The 17191-nt window shown below is 33.1% G+C and overlaps 1 protein-coding gene across 2 annotated transcripts; it reads left to right on the top strand.

Moving 5' to 3' along the window:
• On the top strand, window positions 1-8844 carry LOC109805958 (DHHC-type zinc finger family protein). Of its 2 annotated transcripts, XM_083066383.1 has the most exons (5): window positions 1-160; window positions 2020-2242; window positions 2534-2832; window positions 7923-8075; window positions 8205-8844. In XM_083066383.1, the coding sequence occupies exons 1-5, from the start codon at window positions 134-136 to the stop codon at window positions 8403-8405; spliced, it is 903 nt and encodes a 300-aa protein (XP_082922509.1). In that variant the 5' UTR covers window positions 1-133; the 3' UTR covers window positions 8406-8844. The 2 variants fall into 2 exon arrangements, with proteins under 2 accessions (XP_082922509.1, XP_082922508.1); XM_083066382.1 differs by having other exon boundaries at window positions 7923-8844.
• The last annotated feature ends 8347 nt before the right edge of the window (window positions 8845-17191 follow it).

Here is a 17191-nt window from a genome sequence, read left to right as displayed (position 1 = left end):
AATGGTTTTGAACCGAACCGCATTGGTTTGAAAAGCATCGTCACGTGGGATTTGTCGAAATGGAAATGAAAATTGCAAACACCTTCCTTGTTCAAGTTTGAGGTCCAACTTAGCTCCCAATTCTCACACTCTTATGGATTCTTCTTCTTCTTCGCCCCAGGTTGGTTTCATCAATTCCTTTTTTTCTTATTCTTTTTTTTCGATCTCTTTATTAATTTATTTATTTATATTAGGATACGGTGCGAAATAAAAAAAAAATATTGTTTTTATTTTTGTTTGTGACTTTATTATTTTGTCGATTATTATCTCTTCCTCGATCAATTGTTAGTCAAACCATTATTTCTGTTATATCTGTGTCTGACTTAGTGTTCGAACTAAAACCCCGAATCGATGCTGTGTTATTTCGTTCATTCCATTTCGTTCTTGTTACATATGTAGTGGCTTGCGTTTTATCTCTTGGAGTGTATGTCTATCATATTTTATGTTATTATTATTATTGTGATTGTTTTACTTGAAGTTATGTTATTTGATGTGGTCCTCTATGATATACTTTTGCTACTGTATTAGCAAAATTCAACGTAAATTTGAATGTTAAATTGCTTTATGACAAAATCAGGTTGTTAGGAAGCAACCTGGGTGCTTTGTTCTTCAAAACCCTATTCATTTTTTGAGAGAGAAGGATTTGGGATTACCAAGTAAAGGAATGAAACAGGATCAATAGGAAATTGCCCCTTTGGAGCAGGGGGTAACTAGTTAGTTAATTGCCCTTTTTGTGATATGAGATGTTGTTGGATGTGGTTGGTAGAGAAGGTAAAGAGTGGAGAACATAGTGAAGGTGGGATTGTATAGAAAGTTTTTGTTTTGAGTCCTTTATTGTTAGTAGAGGGTGGAAAATGATGAATGCTAACTTACATATTTTGGAAGGAGAGGCAAGAATGAATTCATATTGACTTTGGGCTTGTTTGGGTAAACTTCTCCCAAAGTCCGTCTAGGAGAGAAAAATGGGAAGGAAAATAAAATAAATTTCTCCATAAGCTAAAATTAGTCTGTACATAAGCTAATTTGTAGAAGCTTTCTCCTATTAGCTTCTCCAAAATCTTATTTTTGACTCATTGATTCTTAAAAGTTCCCTAAATCATGATGGAGGCAAGTTGGCAGATGGATTTTAACCCTTTAATTTCAAGCAATATGTCATGCTTATTGTCAAACCCTCTGCCCCCAAATGAAAAGCACACTTCAATTAGATGCAAATGTGAAGAAAATATCTGAAACTTGGGATTTGAGTTTGCTTATTTGTAGGTAGTTCCTTTAGCAGTTAGGTTGAAGCTCCCTAATGTATTAATACTACCTCATTCCTAATACTACCCCCAAATGAAGATCCTTTCAACTAATTTACAACTTTTAAGAAATCTGGTTAATATAGTTAGTAGCATTAAACCTGTCAATAATTTAAACTAATTTTCTAAAATTTCCCTTTATATTTTTGAAATAAATTATCTTTCTTTCTACTTAGTTTCTTATTACCTAATTAATTAATGTTTGGAAAGAGAATATTAATCATCTAAAAATTATATGTTTACTCATTTTTTCCAATCCTAATCAGAGAGAGGAAAAGTTTATCTTATTAATTTCCAGAATTTATTTATTTTTTCCTAAAAATATGTTAATTAATTAAGAGTACTATAGGAAGAAAAAATAATTAATGCAAGAGATAATTAAGAAAAGGGTCTTGTATATAGGGAGGAAAATAGTATTATTTATCACAAAGAAAACTTGGATTGTATGATTTTTGGATGTGATTATTTTTTATTTTTGTTTCTTGTACATGTAGATGGAATTTCTAACTTTTTTGGAATTGGTTTGATTTTGGATGTCAAAATTACTTAGACCTTATGATTTCTCAGTCTCAGTCATTTAGTAAATAGATGACTTCATGGCTGTTACTGCTTGCCTTTGTTTTTTCCTCTACAGTTTGAAAATTTTGTAGCTTCCTTGGTTGCTCATGTAAGTCACATATAGGAGCAATATGTAACTGAGGCTACTGAGAATTATGAGACAACGTGCTGGGGTTGTGGACTGCGTGTTTTGCTTCAATCGTATGCATCTGCTTTCAAATGTGGCTGGTGTGGGGCCATTACAGATCAGAGCAAACAGAAACGTGACCAGAAATGCATCAGGTGGAGAGTAGTGCGTGATCGATGCTTTGTTTCTGTTGTCCTCGTATTTATGTCTTTTGTAATATGTAAGTCTCTGTTGTTCGTGCTGTTTTCTGCTTTTATTTGTTGTAATCATTTATGACCAGACTTTTTATTATATATTCCTCAGGTTCTTTGTGTTATTTTCAAATTTACCATCCTTTTTCCATTTTACCCCTCTTCTTGATAACATATTTTATCAAATATCGGTCTAGTGTCAGAAGTTAGATTGATACATTTGAATTGAGAATTGATGTCTGTTAATGTTTTCTATAACCTCTTCGAAAAATGGATTGCATTATTCTATTATTTTCTTATACATATATTCTTATGTGCAGTTGGTGGGGTGTGGGCAGTTTATCCTGTTGTCTTTTCTGTCAGTATTCTTTGTGGAGTTTTTCACTCAATCATTACAGCAATCTTGTCCATAGCTACCATTTGTTTCTTCAGCTTTGCATCATTTAGATGTGCTGGCACGCCACCAAATATATTATGGGGAAGCTACCCCACTGTAGGGAAAGATGACCTTGACAATTATACTTTCTGTCCCTACTGCTCAAAGCCAAAGTCACCTAGAGCTCATCATTGTCGTTCTTGTAGAAAATGTATACTGGACATGGATCACCACTGCCCGTTTGTAAGTTTTCACTTTCCTTCATCTTTTAATTTTGGAAATATCAAAATCATTGGTGCAATTTTCACTGGAATTTTGGGTTTATCTAGTAATGGATGTAGACCATCCGTACAATTATTTACAATGAGTTGTTAGGTATAAATATTATGTTAAGTTGTATACTTTAGTATGGATCTCAGTTTTATTGTTACCATGTATTCTCATGATTAACTTTTTTTTTTTAAGTTTGTGCATGAGCCTTGTTCTTCAACAATAGAAGTATGCTTTAAAACAGTTTGCAATATATGTTTCAGAGATTAATATTCAAAAGAAATACATGAATCTAATCATTTAGCTGCTAATGCTAGAGCAATTAAGGAGCCCTCCTAGTCAGACTTTTACACTTTATTGTCATGGAGTTATGATGCTTAGTGGGCTTAGAAATTCAACTATAATGCTTGAATGAATGGTAGGGAAAGCTCAATTATTCATGTCTAAGCTTTTTTATCTAAATATTCCCTGTTACTTGTTATAGTATCCAAAGAAAAAAATAAACTTGTTTGTCTCTCATGAGGAATTGAGGATTTCTGTTAAACTGGCTGTGTTAAGCGTATACCCACGTATATGCAATCCTTGTTGCCTGTGTTATGCAGCTCTAGTTCTGTTATGCACCTGTAGGTCCTGTACTGCTATACAATTGGTTGGTTTGTGATACAAGCCCATTAGTGAATCAAAGGAGTGTGCCCAAGGTGTGGTGTGTGTATACCAGAAGGGAAATAAGGGTCAAGGGGTGAGCGTTTCTGTTATATAAGGTAGAGAGAGAGAGAGAGGAAAGAGTTTTGTTTGAAAGGATATAACATAACCATGTTAACCAAACTCCTTTTCTTCATTACATCTGTAGTTTGTTGAGACCAAGAACCATTTTCTTCAACTTTGATAAATTTAGGTGACCCAAGTGATTGTGAAGAAGCTGAAAAACAGGACATTGAGGGGCTTGTTTCTTGATATTAGAGGCCACGATATTCATGTCCCATGCTATTGGAGTATAGTTTTACTCTATTATTTTTTTTTCTTTTTTGTACAACAGTAGATCAGGTTCTAGAGTATAGTTTTACCCTGTATTTCTTTCTCATAATGTACACCAATAGTATAGTTTTATTTTCATGTGCAGTAGTAGCTTATCTTGTCGCATCGTTATCATCTCTAACTAATCTGAATTAGTTAGAGTCATTAGTAGCTTGTGTTAGAAGCTAGTACTCTTTTGTTTGTTTGTTTTTTTTTTTAAATAAAAGATAAAAATGCTATTGCATCACTATACAAAAAATAATCCTAACTAGGTTAGTACCACAGTTTGTATCAACCATTTGCAGTTGCAGCATTTCTAAAGTATTATTAAGAAAAGATAAAAGAATACAAGAAAAGTGAAGGGGGGGGGGTGTCATACCAAACCACTTAAGAGCATTTAAAATGTGGCAAGCCACACCTATCACAACTGAAACTATGTATCATATAAATAGGTACATAATTTTACCAATATTACCCATTATTTCTAATACAAAAATTTGCTATACTATCAGCAAATGAATTTCCTTCTCTATATATGTGAGAGAATCGAAATTTGATCTTTCTGATAAACTCCAAAGTATTGTGCCATCTGTTCTTTAAAGTGCAAGGTACCAAAGGGTGATCATAAAAACACTTGATTGCCAGAAGTGAGTCTATATCAAGCTAGAAAGCATTCCATCCTTTAGTAGCTACTATTTTTGGTATGTATAATGGCCAGTATTTTTGCTTCAAAAGCATAATTAACATTCAAAGATTTAGCAAAGCATCCAACTAAATCTACATTATAATCTCTGAATATAGCAGCACAAGAAGAAAGTCCTCCATGCTCTATATATTACTCACTTGATATATAAATAGCTAATTTAAATATGGTATTAGTGGGAAGCTATTCCTCCTCAGACAACTTGTGTTCAAACATTTCAGACTTGGAAGCACTTGCTGTCTTTTCATGAAAGCCATGTAAGGAGTAACATGTTTCTTGAGTATGGCCCATCCTTCGTTCCCTCAACCTCCTCTTCCCTGAATAGACACCATTGATGAAGATTCAGCATGTTTGAGGGAACTTCCACTATTTTTTAGGGTTGGAACATGAAGATGTGTCATAAGGTTCTCCACTGAAGGAACTTATTGACTTGTCAAAGTTTTATCTAGAGAGACATTCTTGTCAAAGTTCCTCTGGCAAGATCCTCCTTTCTTTTTAAGCATTGAGTGGATCTTATGAGAGATGAAGGAAATCTCATCATCTCAGTCTCATCTCCTTCCTCTTCTTCACTATGCTCTTCAGAGGATTCTTCAACCTTGAGGGCTTTGGATGAAGATCCTCTCTTGGGCTTCTGGATGCTAAGTGCTAAGGATTTTTTTTTCTTGGTCACTTTGTCTTGCTGAAGCTCTAGCTCATGAAACTTGAGCAAATCTATCAACTTTTTGAGAGATACTTTGCTCAAGTCCTTGGAAGCTCTCAAGGTACATGTAATATCCACTGTCTAGGGAAACTACATAGCAATTTGTCAATATTATCAACATTATCATATGTAACTAGGAAAGAAAGCTCAGTTATTATAGTTTGGAATCGTGCAAACATAGTTTAAATGTTTTCATTTCTTCCATGGTGAACAGTTCATATGGCAAGCAAGTAATTGAGTTTGTTAGGTTTTACCTCTATGGAACCCTCACAGGTGAGGGTCAAGGAATTCTACATCATTTTATTGCTTTTGAAATTATGTACCTTAGTGTAATCATTCTCAGAGCATGCATACATAATGGAGTTGTAAGCTTTGGAGTTGAGAAGGTATCTTCTGTTTTGTTTGTCACTCCATCTTGCTAATGGAATCTTGTTCATGAGAATGTAGTTTCCATTTTCTACTACATCCTACTATGTATGTGGCAGGTGTCAAAGAAGGCTGTTTTCAGTAGTCATACTTCCTTGAAAAAAGGTGGTCTATTTATGACTTGTCCTTTGTTATCGATTGATTGGATCTTTACCCCACACGATTAGATGCTTAACCCCAAGAGGCCAAGAATGGTTGAATGTATGTGTGAGTAATTTTTTGCAACCTTTTTTGCAAGGATGAATGGAACTGTTATAGGTTTGTAGAATGATTATCCAGGAAAACGTGAAGGATAATGAGGTATAAACCAAGTTACTTTTATACTAGTCCACTTAACTGAGCTATGTCTAATTACTTTCCAACAAGAAGGGTTATGCTAATAAAAAATGTTACAAGTATTCTAGAGTGGTAACTTGTTCTCTATGCCACTATTGGCCGAACACTGTAAACTACACTTAGTTTATAACTAAGTATTCATAGAACACAAGTCTTTTTAGGCTTATCTAGGATCAAATGAAGTGTTTACTAGGGTAATTCACATAACGAGGATATGTAAGTTTGCAGTGTGTGGCTACTTGCTAAGTAAGGATAGTGTGTTTAGCTTATACAATGATTTTCTAGTGGACGATGAACTTGGAACAATTTCATGAGTTCGAGATAACAAAATGGAGAGTTTTAGCATAGTTTTTCACTAGGATGTTCTTCTCAACTCTTTGTCTTGACTTGTATTTTATAGTCTCTTTGAAGATATTGGTTGAGAGAGGACTTCAAACATTCTCCCCATTCTAACTTTCATGAATGTCTTGCATAATTGTTGACTTTTCTGCCAATGCGGATGGTCGGGTTATGTTGTGGAAGCTTTAATTGAACGAGGTTTCCTTTTCTGACTTGGTATGCACTATGCAGCTTCATTTGCATATGCTTCTTTTGTGTTTTCTCTCTGTTCAGTGCTTTGATTACCGTACTGCTTTTGCTTATAGACTGTACTTATATACCAGAAAAAAATATTTTACATTAAATTCAATATATTTCAAGCAAGTAATCATTTTATAAGAGTATCTTTTAAGTTTCGAATTTATATGAGGATAAATTAAAAGCACTAAACTTAGTTGTTGTAAAAACGTGCGAGCATTAAACTTGCTTTCTTTGAATGCTTACATAAATACTTCAATGTTGGATGTTGGACGTTTGAGTCTTTATAAAAATAGATTTGTTTTTACTTGAGAATATAAAAACAGTTTTGTTGGACGTTCTATTTATTTAGATGTATAAAGTGCATAACATAAGGCGATTCTTTTATATTATTCTCATATATATATATATATATATATATATATATTTACTTATGTTATATGAATAGAGTGCACTGGACGCTCCATATAAGCTTGTAATTATGGCATGTACTCCTTGGAGGCATGGTTCCTGCATTTACTCATCGTTGGTGTTAATTCATCAAAATGCAGAGTTTCTTATCAATTATCATCAAAACTTAAGGGTTTTTGGACATACAAAAATCTCTTTGGTTCAATACTTTTTTCCTTTTTTATGATGTCAAACTTGTATGATTTTGATCAGAGTGTTTATCAATGAAACATGCATCACACAGAGTAAATCATACATAGCTGGAAAATAGTAAAATGCACATGTTCATGTTCTAAGTGTAAAACTCCTCCTGAGTTTAGCAGTCATATACCAGATCAAATAGTTTGTCTGGGACGGATGAAAACACACCTCCATTGAGTGCAGTGGACAAAACTGAAGATCCTACAGATGAAAAACTATCTCTTTGTTTAGAAGGCTATCTTCTTGCACCTTGGTTGTTGCTTGCTCTAGAAGATTATATCTTTGTTTGTCTTCTCGGTTGAAACAACCAGTGTAACTCTGGGTTGTTCATTTGTACTGAGGAAAATCTGATTGAGGGGGAGTGTTGAAAATCGGATTTGAATGTTTTGCATTTATTGTATAGCGATTTTATAAGCAAGTCATATGATTTATAGGAACAAAATCTTTTATGGCTATTTGCATTTATTGTAATAAGCCTATATAAATTAGTTCCGTGGTGTCATTTAAACACATGGTTTCAGCATCGTATGTCTCTGTTTCTTTCAACAATTTCCTATCAACTGTTAGAATTGATGCTTTTATTGGTGGTTATATAGTGATAAAATAGTGTTTCAGACTTTGTCTTAATACTAGTTTGGTCATATAATTATTTGGCAGATTGGGAACTGTGTTGGTGCAGCTAATCACCGCAGCTTCATTGCCTTCCTCATTTCTGCAGTGCTGAGCACAATCTACGTCTCTATCATGTCTGTATATTCAGGCTTGCGTACGTGGCCACCATTGGAGTACTCCCTTGGACGCTTAAATGGGGTTAGTAGCAGTGATCTGGCATGGAGAATTATGAATGAAATTTCTGTTGCATTCCTGAGATCTGCCCTGCTTCTTTCCTCTAGGGGACTCATTCTTGCTTATCTGTTCATTGCAAGTGTTTCGTTGCAGATAGGATTGAGCGTTCTTTTATGGCAGCAGCTCTCCTACATATACCAGGGTAAAACTTATTTGAGTCATTTGAGTTCACAAGCAGATAACGAAGAAGAAAAGAAAGATTGCCAAAATCTTGTTAGATTTTTTGGTCTTCAATATTCTGTAACGAGATTTTTGCCAAACTTTCGTGTTACTCAAAAGAGACACATCAAATGAAACAATCATGTTTTGTAGTCAAGGACTTCTTTGACACCTTGACAATTTGTATCAAAGTATAATTGGAATTTTTTCAGAAAAGATCTTTTCAACGTGTATAAACTTGTGGATTAGCATAAATTGTTGACAAGGAGTGTCAGAAGTGCTAGTCAATAAGCGTTGGCTGTGGATTAGTTTCCAATTTTATTTAGGATTACCCTGAATGCGGTATGGGAGTCTTAGGATCACGTTCATCATTGTGTTTTTGACCAAAATCTACTGGGTAATGCATCGGGCATGCAATTTAAAACCAGGAGCAGAACTAATATGTTAAAGTTTTTTCTGATTTTATTTTTGTACAGTGCTGGTAATAGTGTGCTTCTGTATATGACCTACTCTTGAGTTAATTTTGACTAGCAATGTAATATTGGATGTTAGACTACTGGTTCTTTTTATTTTACCTTATTCTTTTTACGATATATATATATACTTGGTATATATTACTCGTGGTTAAAATTGAGTCCATATCTCACTGTCACAGCGAGTGATATAAGTCAGCATTTAATTAGAATATATTTACAGTTTAAAGACTTTTTTAATATTATAAATTTAAACTTTTTATACTATTATAACTAGAAGAAAAAGAGGCACTTAGTACTTTTCCACTTAAAAATAAAAATAAAAAATAATAAGTGGTTATTTAAAGAGAGAGGTATTTGAAAATTGAATATCGTTGAAATAAAAAAAATAATAAATAAAAAATAATGAGAGAAAAAATGATTTAGAGGTAATATAAAAATAAATTAGTTTAAAATTTGTATACATCAAAAAGGGATATTCTCTTTATTAATAGTATAAATAAATAAATTGTTGCATTTAGTAAAATTGTTAAAGTGATGGTGCATTTCATACAACTTTGACTTCTCATTTCCTTGCCTTTAATATTCGAGTACTTCACATTTCAAGTATTTTACATTTCAGCAATCTACTTTTCATTGTAATTTACATTAATGCATTCTTGCTTCTCAGCTTATTCTTTTACTTTTCATTCAAATAATGCTAAAAAAAATCTCAAATACTTGTTAACTTTTAATTGAAACTTAATTTGAAACGTTAAGATCAATTGAATAATTTGTAATTAATTACTAGCCATCAAGTTGATGATCCATGTGCAAGTGTTTATTCTTGTAGAATTGGGTGATTTAGGCCTGATTCTTAGATACCTTTTAATAATTAGCTTTCGATTAAATAGTCAAACTTATTTATGTCGAAGAAGTATTTAAGATAATTTGAAAGACTAATAGCAGTGTTTAAAAAATCGGACCGAACCGGCTGGTCGGATCGGTTGGACCGGGAACCGGTGGTCCAGCCAGTTCGAACCTTAAGTTGGATCAGTTATGCAGTCGACCCGTTTTAAACCGGATTGAACCGGTCAATTTTCCGGTTCAACCGGTGAACCGGTGGGTCAAACCGGTTCAACCACTTTTTTTTTTATTATTTAATTTTCTTAAGGGATCATAAACCACAAAAATAATAATGAAAATTGAATATTTTAATAGAAGAACAAAGATTCTTATTAAATATAACAATGACTACTTGTTCTAATGTATTTGTTTATATAATATTCAACTTAAATAACTTTTATAGTATATTATTAATTTTATATTATATTTAATAATATAATATATATGTAGATATTACATATATTATTTTGTGATATCAATTGCAAGCATATTATATATGTACATATTATTTATATTTTTAATTTGTATTAATATACAGTTTAACATGTAATTTTTTATATATTTTTTACAAAATAAAAATAAAAATAATTTTAAATAAGATAGAAAAATTGAAATTTAAAATAAGATATGAATTTATTAAAATTTATAAGTATAAAATATATTTAATATGAATATTTTTTTAATAAAAATAAATAAAAACCGAGTCATGCGGTTCAACTAGTGACCTACTGGTTCAACATTTGACCCACTGACCCAGTACCTTAACCGGTTCGATGACCGGTCCGGTTTTTAAAACTATGACTAATAGTATTAGTGACAAAGTCATACGCATTCTCTTTAAAAATTTAGTCAAAAAACACATTCAACAAAAACAAAATTCAAAAATGTAATTAAAACGTCTTTTAAAATTCATTTCGTTAAGAGGTTCTTTAATGAATTATGTCAATATTCTAATTATTAGAATATTACACTCCTTTGTTTTTTTCTCTTAATTATGTCTAATTGCTTTGTAATTGTACTATAGCAAGTATAATTTAGTGGTAAAAATGCGATCCATTTCTTGGACTCTTTATAGTTAAGGGGTCTCCCATTTGATTGAAAACTTACTAAAGTTGTTGGTTCGGCTAAAAATATGCTCTTAGTAGAAAAATTGGTGAAGAATCCTATGTTTATATATAAATTTGTTGTTGAAGACTTTTTTGAGAAATATCTAGGACCAATTTAGTTAATTCAAAAGTTAAAACCAAAATCTACCATCAACAAATCGGCACATTTGGTAAGACAACTTTGTTGTCAATAATGAATTTTTATAAAAATTAGTAGAGAATTTCTTAGTGTACGAGACTTAGGAGTGGTCCAATTATGTCTAACAGTGATAATTTAGGAAGTTTTGGAGTTCAAAATGGGATTTAGAATAATGATGGAAGACCCCAAGTGAACAGAGAAGTTCATTAATGATTCCTTGGGAGGGGATGATAATAAAAATAGTCTTGTAAATGTGAATAACAATTATGGAGTTTCTTTGTCATTGGCTCAAAGTAGTTCTTTAGTTTCTGATAACGTTCAAGTAATGGCGACTACTCAACCTCTTGTGAGTCCTTTAGTTACCCATTTTATACCTAATCTAGGAGTAATCCTATACTTTGAAAATTATTATCATATGGGTTGTTACCCAATTGAGTGGCATCATATGGACCCAAAATTACATTTGGAATGCTAGGATGGAGACCATATTTTGAAGTGAATCAAAGACTAGGAATGCTTGGATAGAGAACAAATTTAGAATCAATTTAGAATTTAAATTTGCCAAATCATGCTACTCGATTAGTCAGCCTATTAGGAAGACAAGGATCAAATACACATGATGGATGACATGATTTCGATACTCATCGATTGAATATGACGGAGAAAATGATAGACTTTCAATTTCAAGAGATAATAACCTTGAGGAGGATTATCGAATCAAAAGTTAACGATATTAAGTTCTTTTTAAATATTCTCTCTTAAAAAGAAGTTCTTTTAAATATTTTTTATAAAATCATCCTAATTTCATGTCTCATCATCACATCAGTTAACATCATATAAGAAATATTATTCATTAGTTTTTAATGTTTCTCCTTTGTCAAATCCTTCTATACTAGATTTTGAAGAACTTACTATTTTGAGTTTTACTTCGACCCTTAGCTTTAGAAATTATTTCTAGTTAATGTTGACCCTAAAAACATTAATTGAGAGATAAAAATTGTATAATGATAATATTAAGTACTCAAATCACATCAAATAAAACATATTCAGAATATTTGAGAAGTCAAATTAAAGTCATTGTAATATTAGCTTTCAAGAGAGAATGAGTGAATTTTGTTATTTAAGTTTAAGTTTATTTTATATTAATTTTATACATTTTAAGAGTTATATATTTGTCCTTGCCTACAAATATGTCACATTTTTTTTCTTAGACCATTTTTTCATTTATATAAATTCTTCTTTTTATTTTTCGTCTTGTACTTTATTTTATTTTATTTTATTTTCCATTTTTGTTCTCTCTAATGCTTTGATGTGACATTATTGTTTATATGACATTTTATGCTAATGTAACACATGATAATGTGACAATGTGCTAACATAACACAAATAATGTGTCATTCTACTTGTGTGGCATATGATAACTTTTTATTATGATGCCATCTTTTATATACATGAAACATGATAGTGTTATCAAACTAACATTTTTGTAGTAGAAATTGATGGAAAAACTAAAAATAAAACATTTGAATTTGGTAGAAATGATTCTGAAAATAAAATTTAGAGACAAAAAGTAAAAATTACAAAGATAAAAATCATATTTAAGTATTTTAATGTCATACAAATAACTATTTTATAAAGACACCACTTGGAATCATATTCTAGCTTCAATACTATAAATCCAATAAACATATATAGAAAAAGATTAAATATATTTTACTCCACAACTTTTTTTGTCAATTTTCACTTTGTCTCTAAACAATTTTTTTATTAGTTTTAATTCCAAAATTTTCCTTCATAAACAAAGAATCTTGATGATAGAAATCAAAAATGTTAATGGAAGAAAAATTTCAGAAACTAAAAGTGAAAATTCACAAAAATTTGTTGTTATATATGGTAGACGCAAGGATTGGTAACCTACAAGACTAAGGACATATCAGCGGTACACACAAGCTCTGCGCAAGCCCCCAAGGATACTGTTGGTATCAGAAAGAATGAGCGGAATGCGGAAGCACCGGATCAAGTTAATTAGAGATAGAGAGAAGTAAGTAGAGAGACAAGAAAAATCAATACACACCAAATTTACGTGGAAACTCCAAAGACGGAGAAAAAAACCACGGGCGATCAAGAGCAAGATAATTCCACTATGTAGAAATAGGAGAGTACAAGAAGTTCTCTAATATTATGAGAACAAAGAGATAATCTCTCAAATATAGACTAAAAAAATACTCTCTGAATCTTTCCTCTCTATGTATGATTTTTCTCAAGTGTGCAGATTTCTGAATCAATTGCCTTTTTGCTACAAATGCTTGATGCCTTATATAGACATTGAGAAGAAGCGTATGTACCCAAAATAAGGAAACCTGGAACAAAACATGGGAAAAATAAGGAGGAAACCATGCATGGAATCATGGCCTAAAATCAAGGAAACGTATTTTCCTTAAAACATGAGAAATTGAATAAATTTGTGCCATAACTTTACAATCTCCACCTTGGCTCAAATTTAATAAGTTGCTCATCGCCAGATAAAGCCCCAGAGGGGCAATCATTTGTTGTAGAGACCAACCAAGTCCAAACAATGTTGAAACTTGGCATTCGGAAGTGGCTTAGTAAGCATATCTGCTGGATTCTCAGATGTATGTACCTTTTGTAGTAGAACTTCACCAATAGTAACAATATCTCGGATAAAGTGATGTTTAACATCTATGTGTTTGGTCTTGTCGTGGTAACGACTATTCTTAGTCAAATGAATGGCACTTTGACTATCACAAAATACAGTAAGAACATCTTGTGTGAGACCAAGTTCTTTGACCAAACCTAGGATCCAGAGAGCCTCTTTCACACCCTCTGTTGCTGAAACATATTCTGCTTCTGTTGTAGATAATGCTGCAATAGATTGAAGTGAAGCTTTCCAACTGATAGCAGAATTACAGAGAGTAAAAATGTAGCCAGAAAGAGATATTCTTCTATCAAGATCACCACCATAATCCGAATCAACAAAACCTGCAACATTATTAGTTGTAGCTTTGTTTCTGTCAAACACCAAGCCAATATTACTAGTACTTTTAAGATACCGAAAAATCCATTTTATAGCACTCCAGTGATCCTTTCCAGGATTATGCATGTATCGGCTCACCATGCTGACAACATGTGCTAAATCAGGTCTAGTGCACACCATAACATACATCAAACTGCCAACTGCACTAGCATATGGAACGTGTGACATGCGCTCCATCTCTTCTTTTGTTTGTGGGCAAAGGTCTGAAGATAACTTGAAATGTGCAGCAAGTGGAGTAGAAACAAGTTTACAATTATTCATATTAAATCTGTCAAGTAATCTCTCAATATATTTTTGTTGAGATAAGAATAATTTACCAACTTGTCGATCTCTATGAATCTCCATGCCAAGAATTTTCTTCGCTGCACCTAATTCCTTCATCTCAAACTCATTATTGAGTTGAGCTTTCAATTTCCTGATCAAAGACTTGTCACGTGATGCAATCAACATATCATCAACATAAAGTAACAAGTATATGAAAGTTCCATTAGGAAATTGTTGAAAATAAATACAATCATCATATTTACTCCTGGAATAACCTTGCCCAATCATAAAGGAATCAAATTTTTTATACCATTGTCTGGGTGCTTGCTTGAGGCCATATAAAGATTTCTTTAATTGACAAACAAGATGCTCCTTACTAGGAACAACAAATCCCTCAGGCTGATCCATATAAATTTCTTCTTCCAGCTCTCCATGTAGAAAAGCTGTCTTTACATCAAGTTGCTCTAATTCTAAATCAAACAGAGCAACAAAAGCAAGCAAAATAAGAATGGAAGTATGACGAACAACAGGTGAGAAAATCTCATTAAAGTCAATACCTTCCTTTTGATAAAAGCCTTTAACGACTAATCGTGCCTTGCATCTAGGATCTTCAACCCCTGGAATGCCATCTTTCTTCTTATAGATCCATTTACACCTCAGAGGTCGTTTGCCTTTAGGGAGCTTTGTCAAATTCCAAGTGTTGTTCTTGTGAAGACTTTCAATTTCTTCATTCATAGCCATTAGCCACTTAGCAGAATCGGCACAAGAAACAGCTTCAGTATAACTGGCAGGTTCAACATCATCATTTACCTCTTGTGCAATTGACAATGCATAAGCAGTCAAATTGTCATCAGTGTATCTAGCTGGCAATTTTATCTGTCTTCTTGTCCTATCTCGTGCAATATTATATTCTTCCTGTTGCTGAATAGGATGATCATCACCATGATCATCAATGCTAGACTTAGTGGTAGAGGAAGATGGAACATCAACATTAGGAGCTACAGATTTTAACTCTAACTCCACCTTCTCGCTAGTACCTTGCAGATTATTAGTACTGGAAGAAGACACAGATGATTGTTTTCCAGAAGATAATAATGCATCCTCATTAAAAGTCACATCTCTACTAAGAATTAATCTTCGTGACTTAGGCTCAGAACACCATAAACGATAACCTTTAGATTCAGATGCATAACCAAGAAATATGCACTTAATAGCTCTAGGAGCTAATTTTCCATCATTAACATGTGCATATGCAGGACATCCAAAAATTCTTAAATTAGAATAATCAATAGGATTACCTGACCAAATTTCTTCTGGAATCTTGAAATTAAGTGAAGAGTGTGGAGATCGGTTGATCAAGTAGCAAGCTGTAGATGCTGCCTCGACCCACAACTCACGTTGATGCCATAACCCAGCATTTGAGAGCATACAACGAGCTCTCTCAAGGATAGTTCTGTTTAAACGTTCTGCAACACCATTCTACTGGGGTTTACCTGGAATGGTTTTGTGTCTAGCAATACCATGATTTGCGCAGAACTCATTAAAGTCACCTTCACAGAACTCCAATCCATTATCCGTTCTGAGCTTCTTGACTTTCTTTCCTGTCTGAGTTTCAACAAGAGTTTTCCACTTCTTAAAAGTGGGGAATGTTTCATTTTTGTGCCTTAGAAAATAGACCCAGACTTTACGAGAAAAATCATCAATAATAGTCATCATATAACAGCGTCCTCCATAAGATGGAACTTTAGAAGGACCCCAAAGATCAGAATGAATGTAATCAAGGGTACCTTTTGTGCGGTGAGTTGCAGTGGAGAAACTAACTCTTTTTTGCTTCCCAAAGACACAATGTTCACAAAACTCCAACTTACCGATGCCTTGATTACCAAGGAGACCTTGCTTGCTCAAAAGGTGCATGCCTTTTTCACTCATATGGCCCAGGTGCATGTGCCATAATTTGGTGACATCTTTATCAAACATAGAAGATGAGACAGCTGCTGATCCTGTCACTATAGATCCTTGCAAGATATACAAACTACCAATACGGTTAGCTTTTAATAAAACAATAGCACCTTTTGATACCTTTAGAACTCCACCTTCAGCTGAATACTTGCACCCAAGAGACTCTAGGGTGCCAAGAGAAATTAGATTTCGCTTCAAGTCAGGAATAAAGCGAACATTGGAAAGAGTCTTGATAGTGCCATCATGAGTCTTGATCTGAATAGTACCTATTCCTGCAATCTTGCATTGGGTGTCATTACCCATCAAGACAACACCACTATCAACAGGTTCAAGAGTGGTGAATAAGTCCTTATAAGGACACATATGAAATGTACATCCAGAATCAAGAATCCATTCAGTTTTGCTCCTCTTATCAGAAGAGACAGATATCATAACATCACCATCAGATTCAGTTTCAACATTAGCAGCTTCAGCAGGATTTTTACCTTTTTCTTGCCTTTCTTGTTTCTTTTTCAAGATAAAGAAGTCAGAGATATCATGCCCAAATTTCTTGCAATAACGACAGGTTTTGTTGGATTTATGCCCTCTGGATTTGGATCTACTTTTCTTGTTACTGGCACTCCCTTTTTCTTGAGTTCTACCCCTGACACTTAGACCCTCACCCTTGTCCTTAGAGTGGATATCAAGATCAAACTTTTCTTTGGACAACAAATTAGATTTAACATCTTCAAAGGATAAGGTATCATTGTTGCTATACAACATAATTTCTTTAAAGTGTTTATAGGTAGAAGGTAATGAGACAATCAACAAAACAACTTTATCTTCATCATCAATTTTAATTTCAATATTTTCCAAATCCATGATAATAGAATTAAACTCATTAAGATGAGATTGAATAGGAGTACCTTTGACCATACGAGTCGTATATAGTCTTTCTTTGAGACGAAGCTTGTTTGCGAGACTTTTGGTCATATAAAGAGATTCCAATTTCAGCCACAAAGCAGCAGCGGTGGTTTCATTTGCTACTTCACGAAGAACCT

Source organism: Cajanus cajan, chromosome 11 (assembly GCF_000230855.2).
Source record: "Cajanus cajan strain Asha chromosome 11, NIPB_CcT2T_4, whole genome shotgun sequence".
Classification (NCBI taxonomy): Eukaryota; Viridiplantae; Streptophyta; class Magnoliopsida; order Fabales; family Fabaceae; genus Cajanus; species Cajanus cajan.
Note: the sequence above shows the minus strand (reverse complement) of the source record. Positions and strands in the feature narration are given on the sequence as shown.

Bases quoted from the DNA above. Each gene is read 5' to 3' on its own strand.
- LOC109805958 (XM_083066382.1), top strand. From the start codon at position 134: ATGGATTCTTCTTCTTCTTCGCCCCAG. The intron at 161-2,019 runs GTTGGTTTCATC...AGTCACATATAG, and splicing joins CTTCTTCTTCTTCGCCCCAG to GAGCAATATGTAACTGAGGC. The intron at 2,243-2,533 runs GTAAGTCTCTGT...TCTTATGTGCAG, and splicing joins ATTTATGTCTTTTGTAATAT to TTGGTGGGGTGTGGGCAGTT.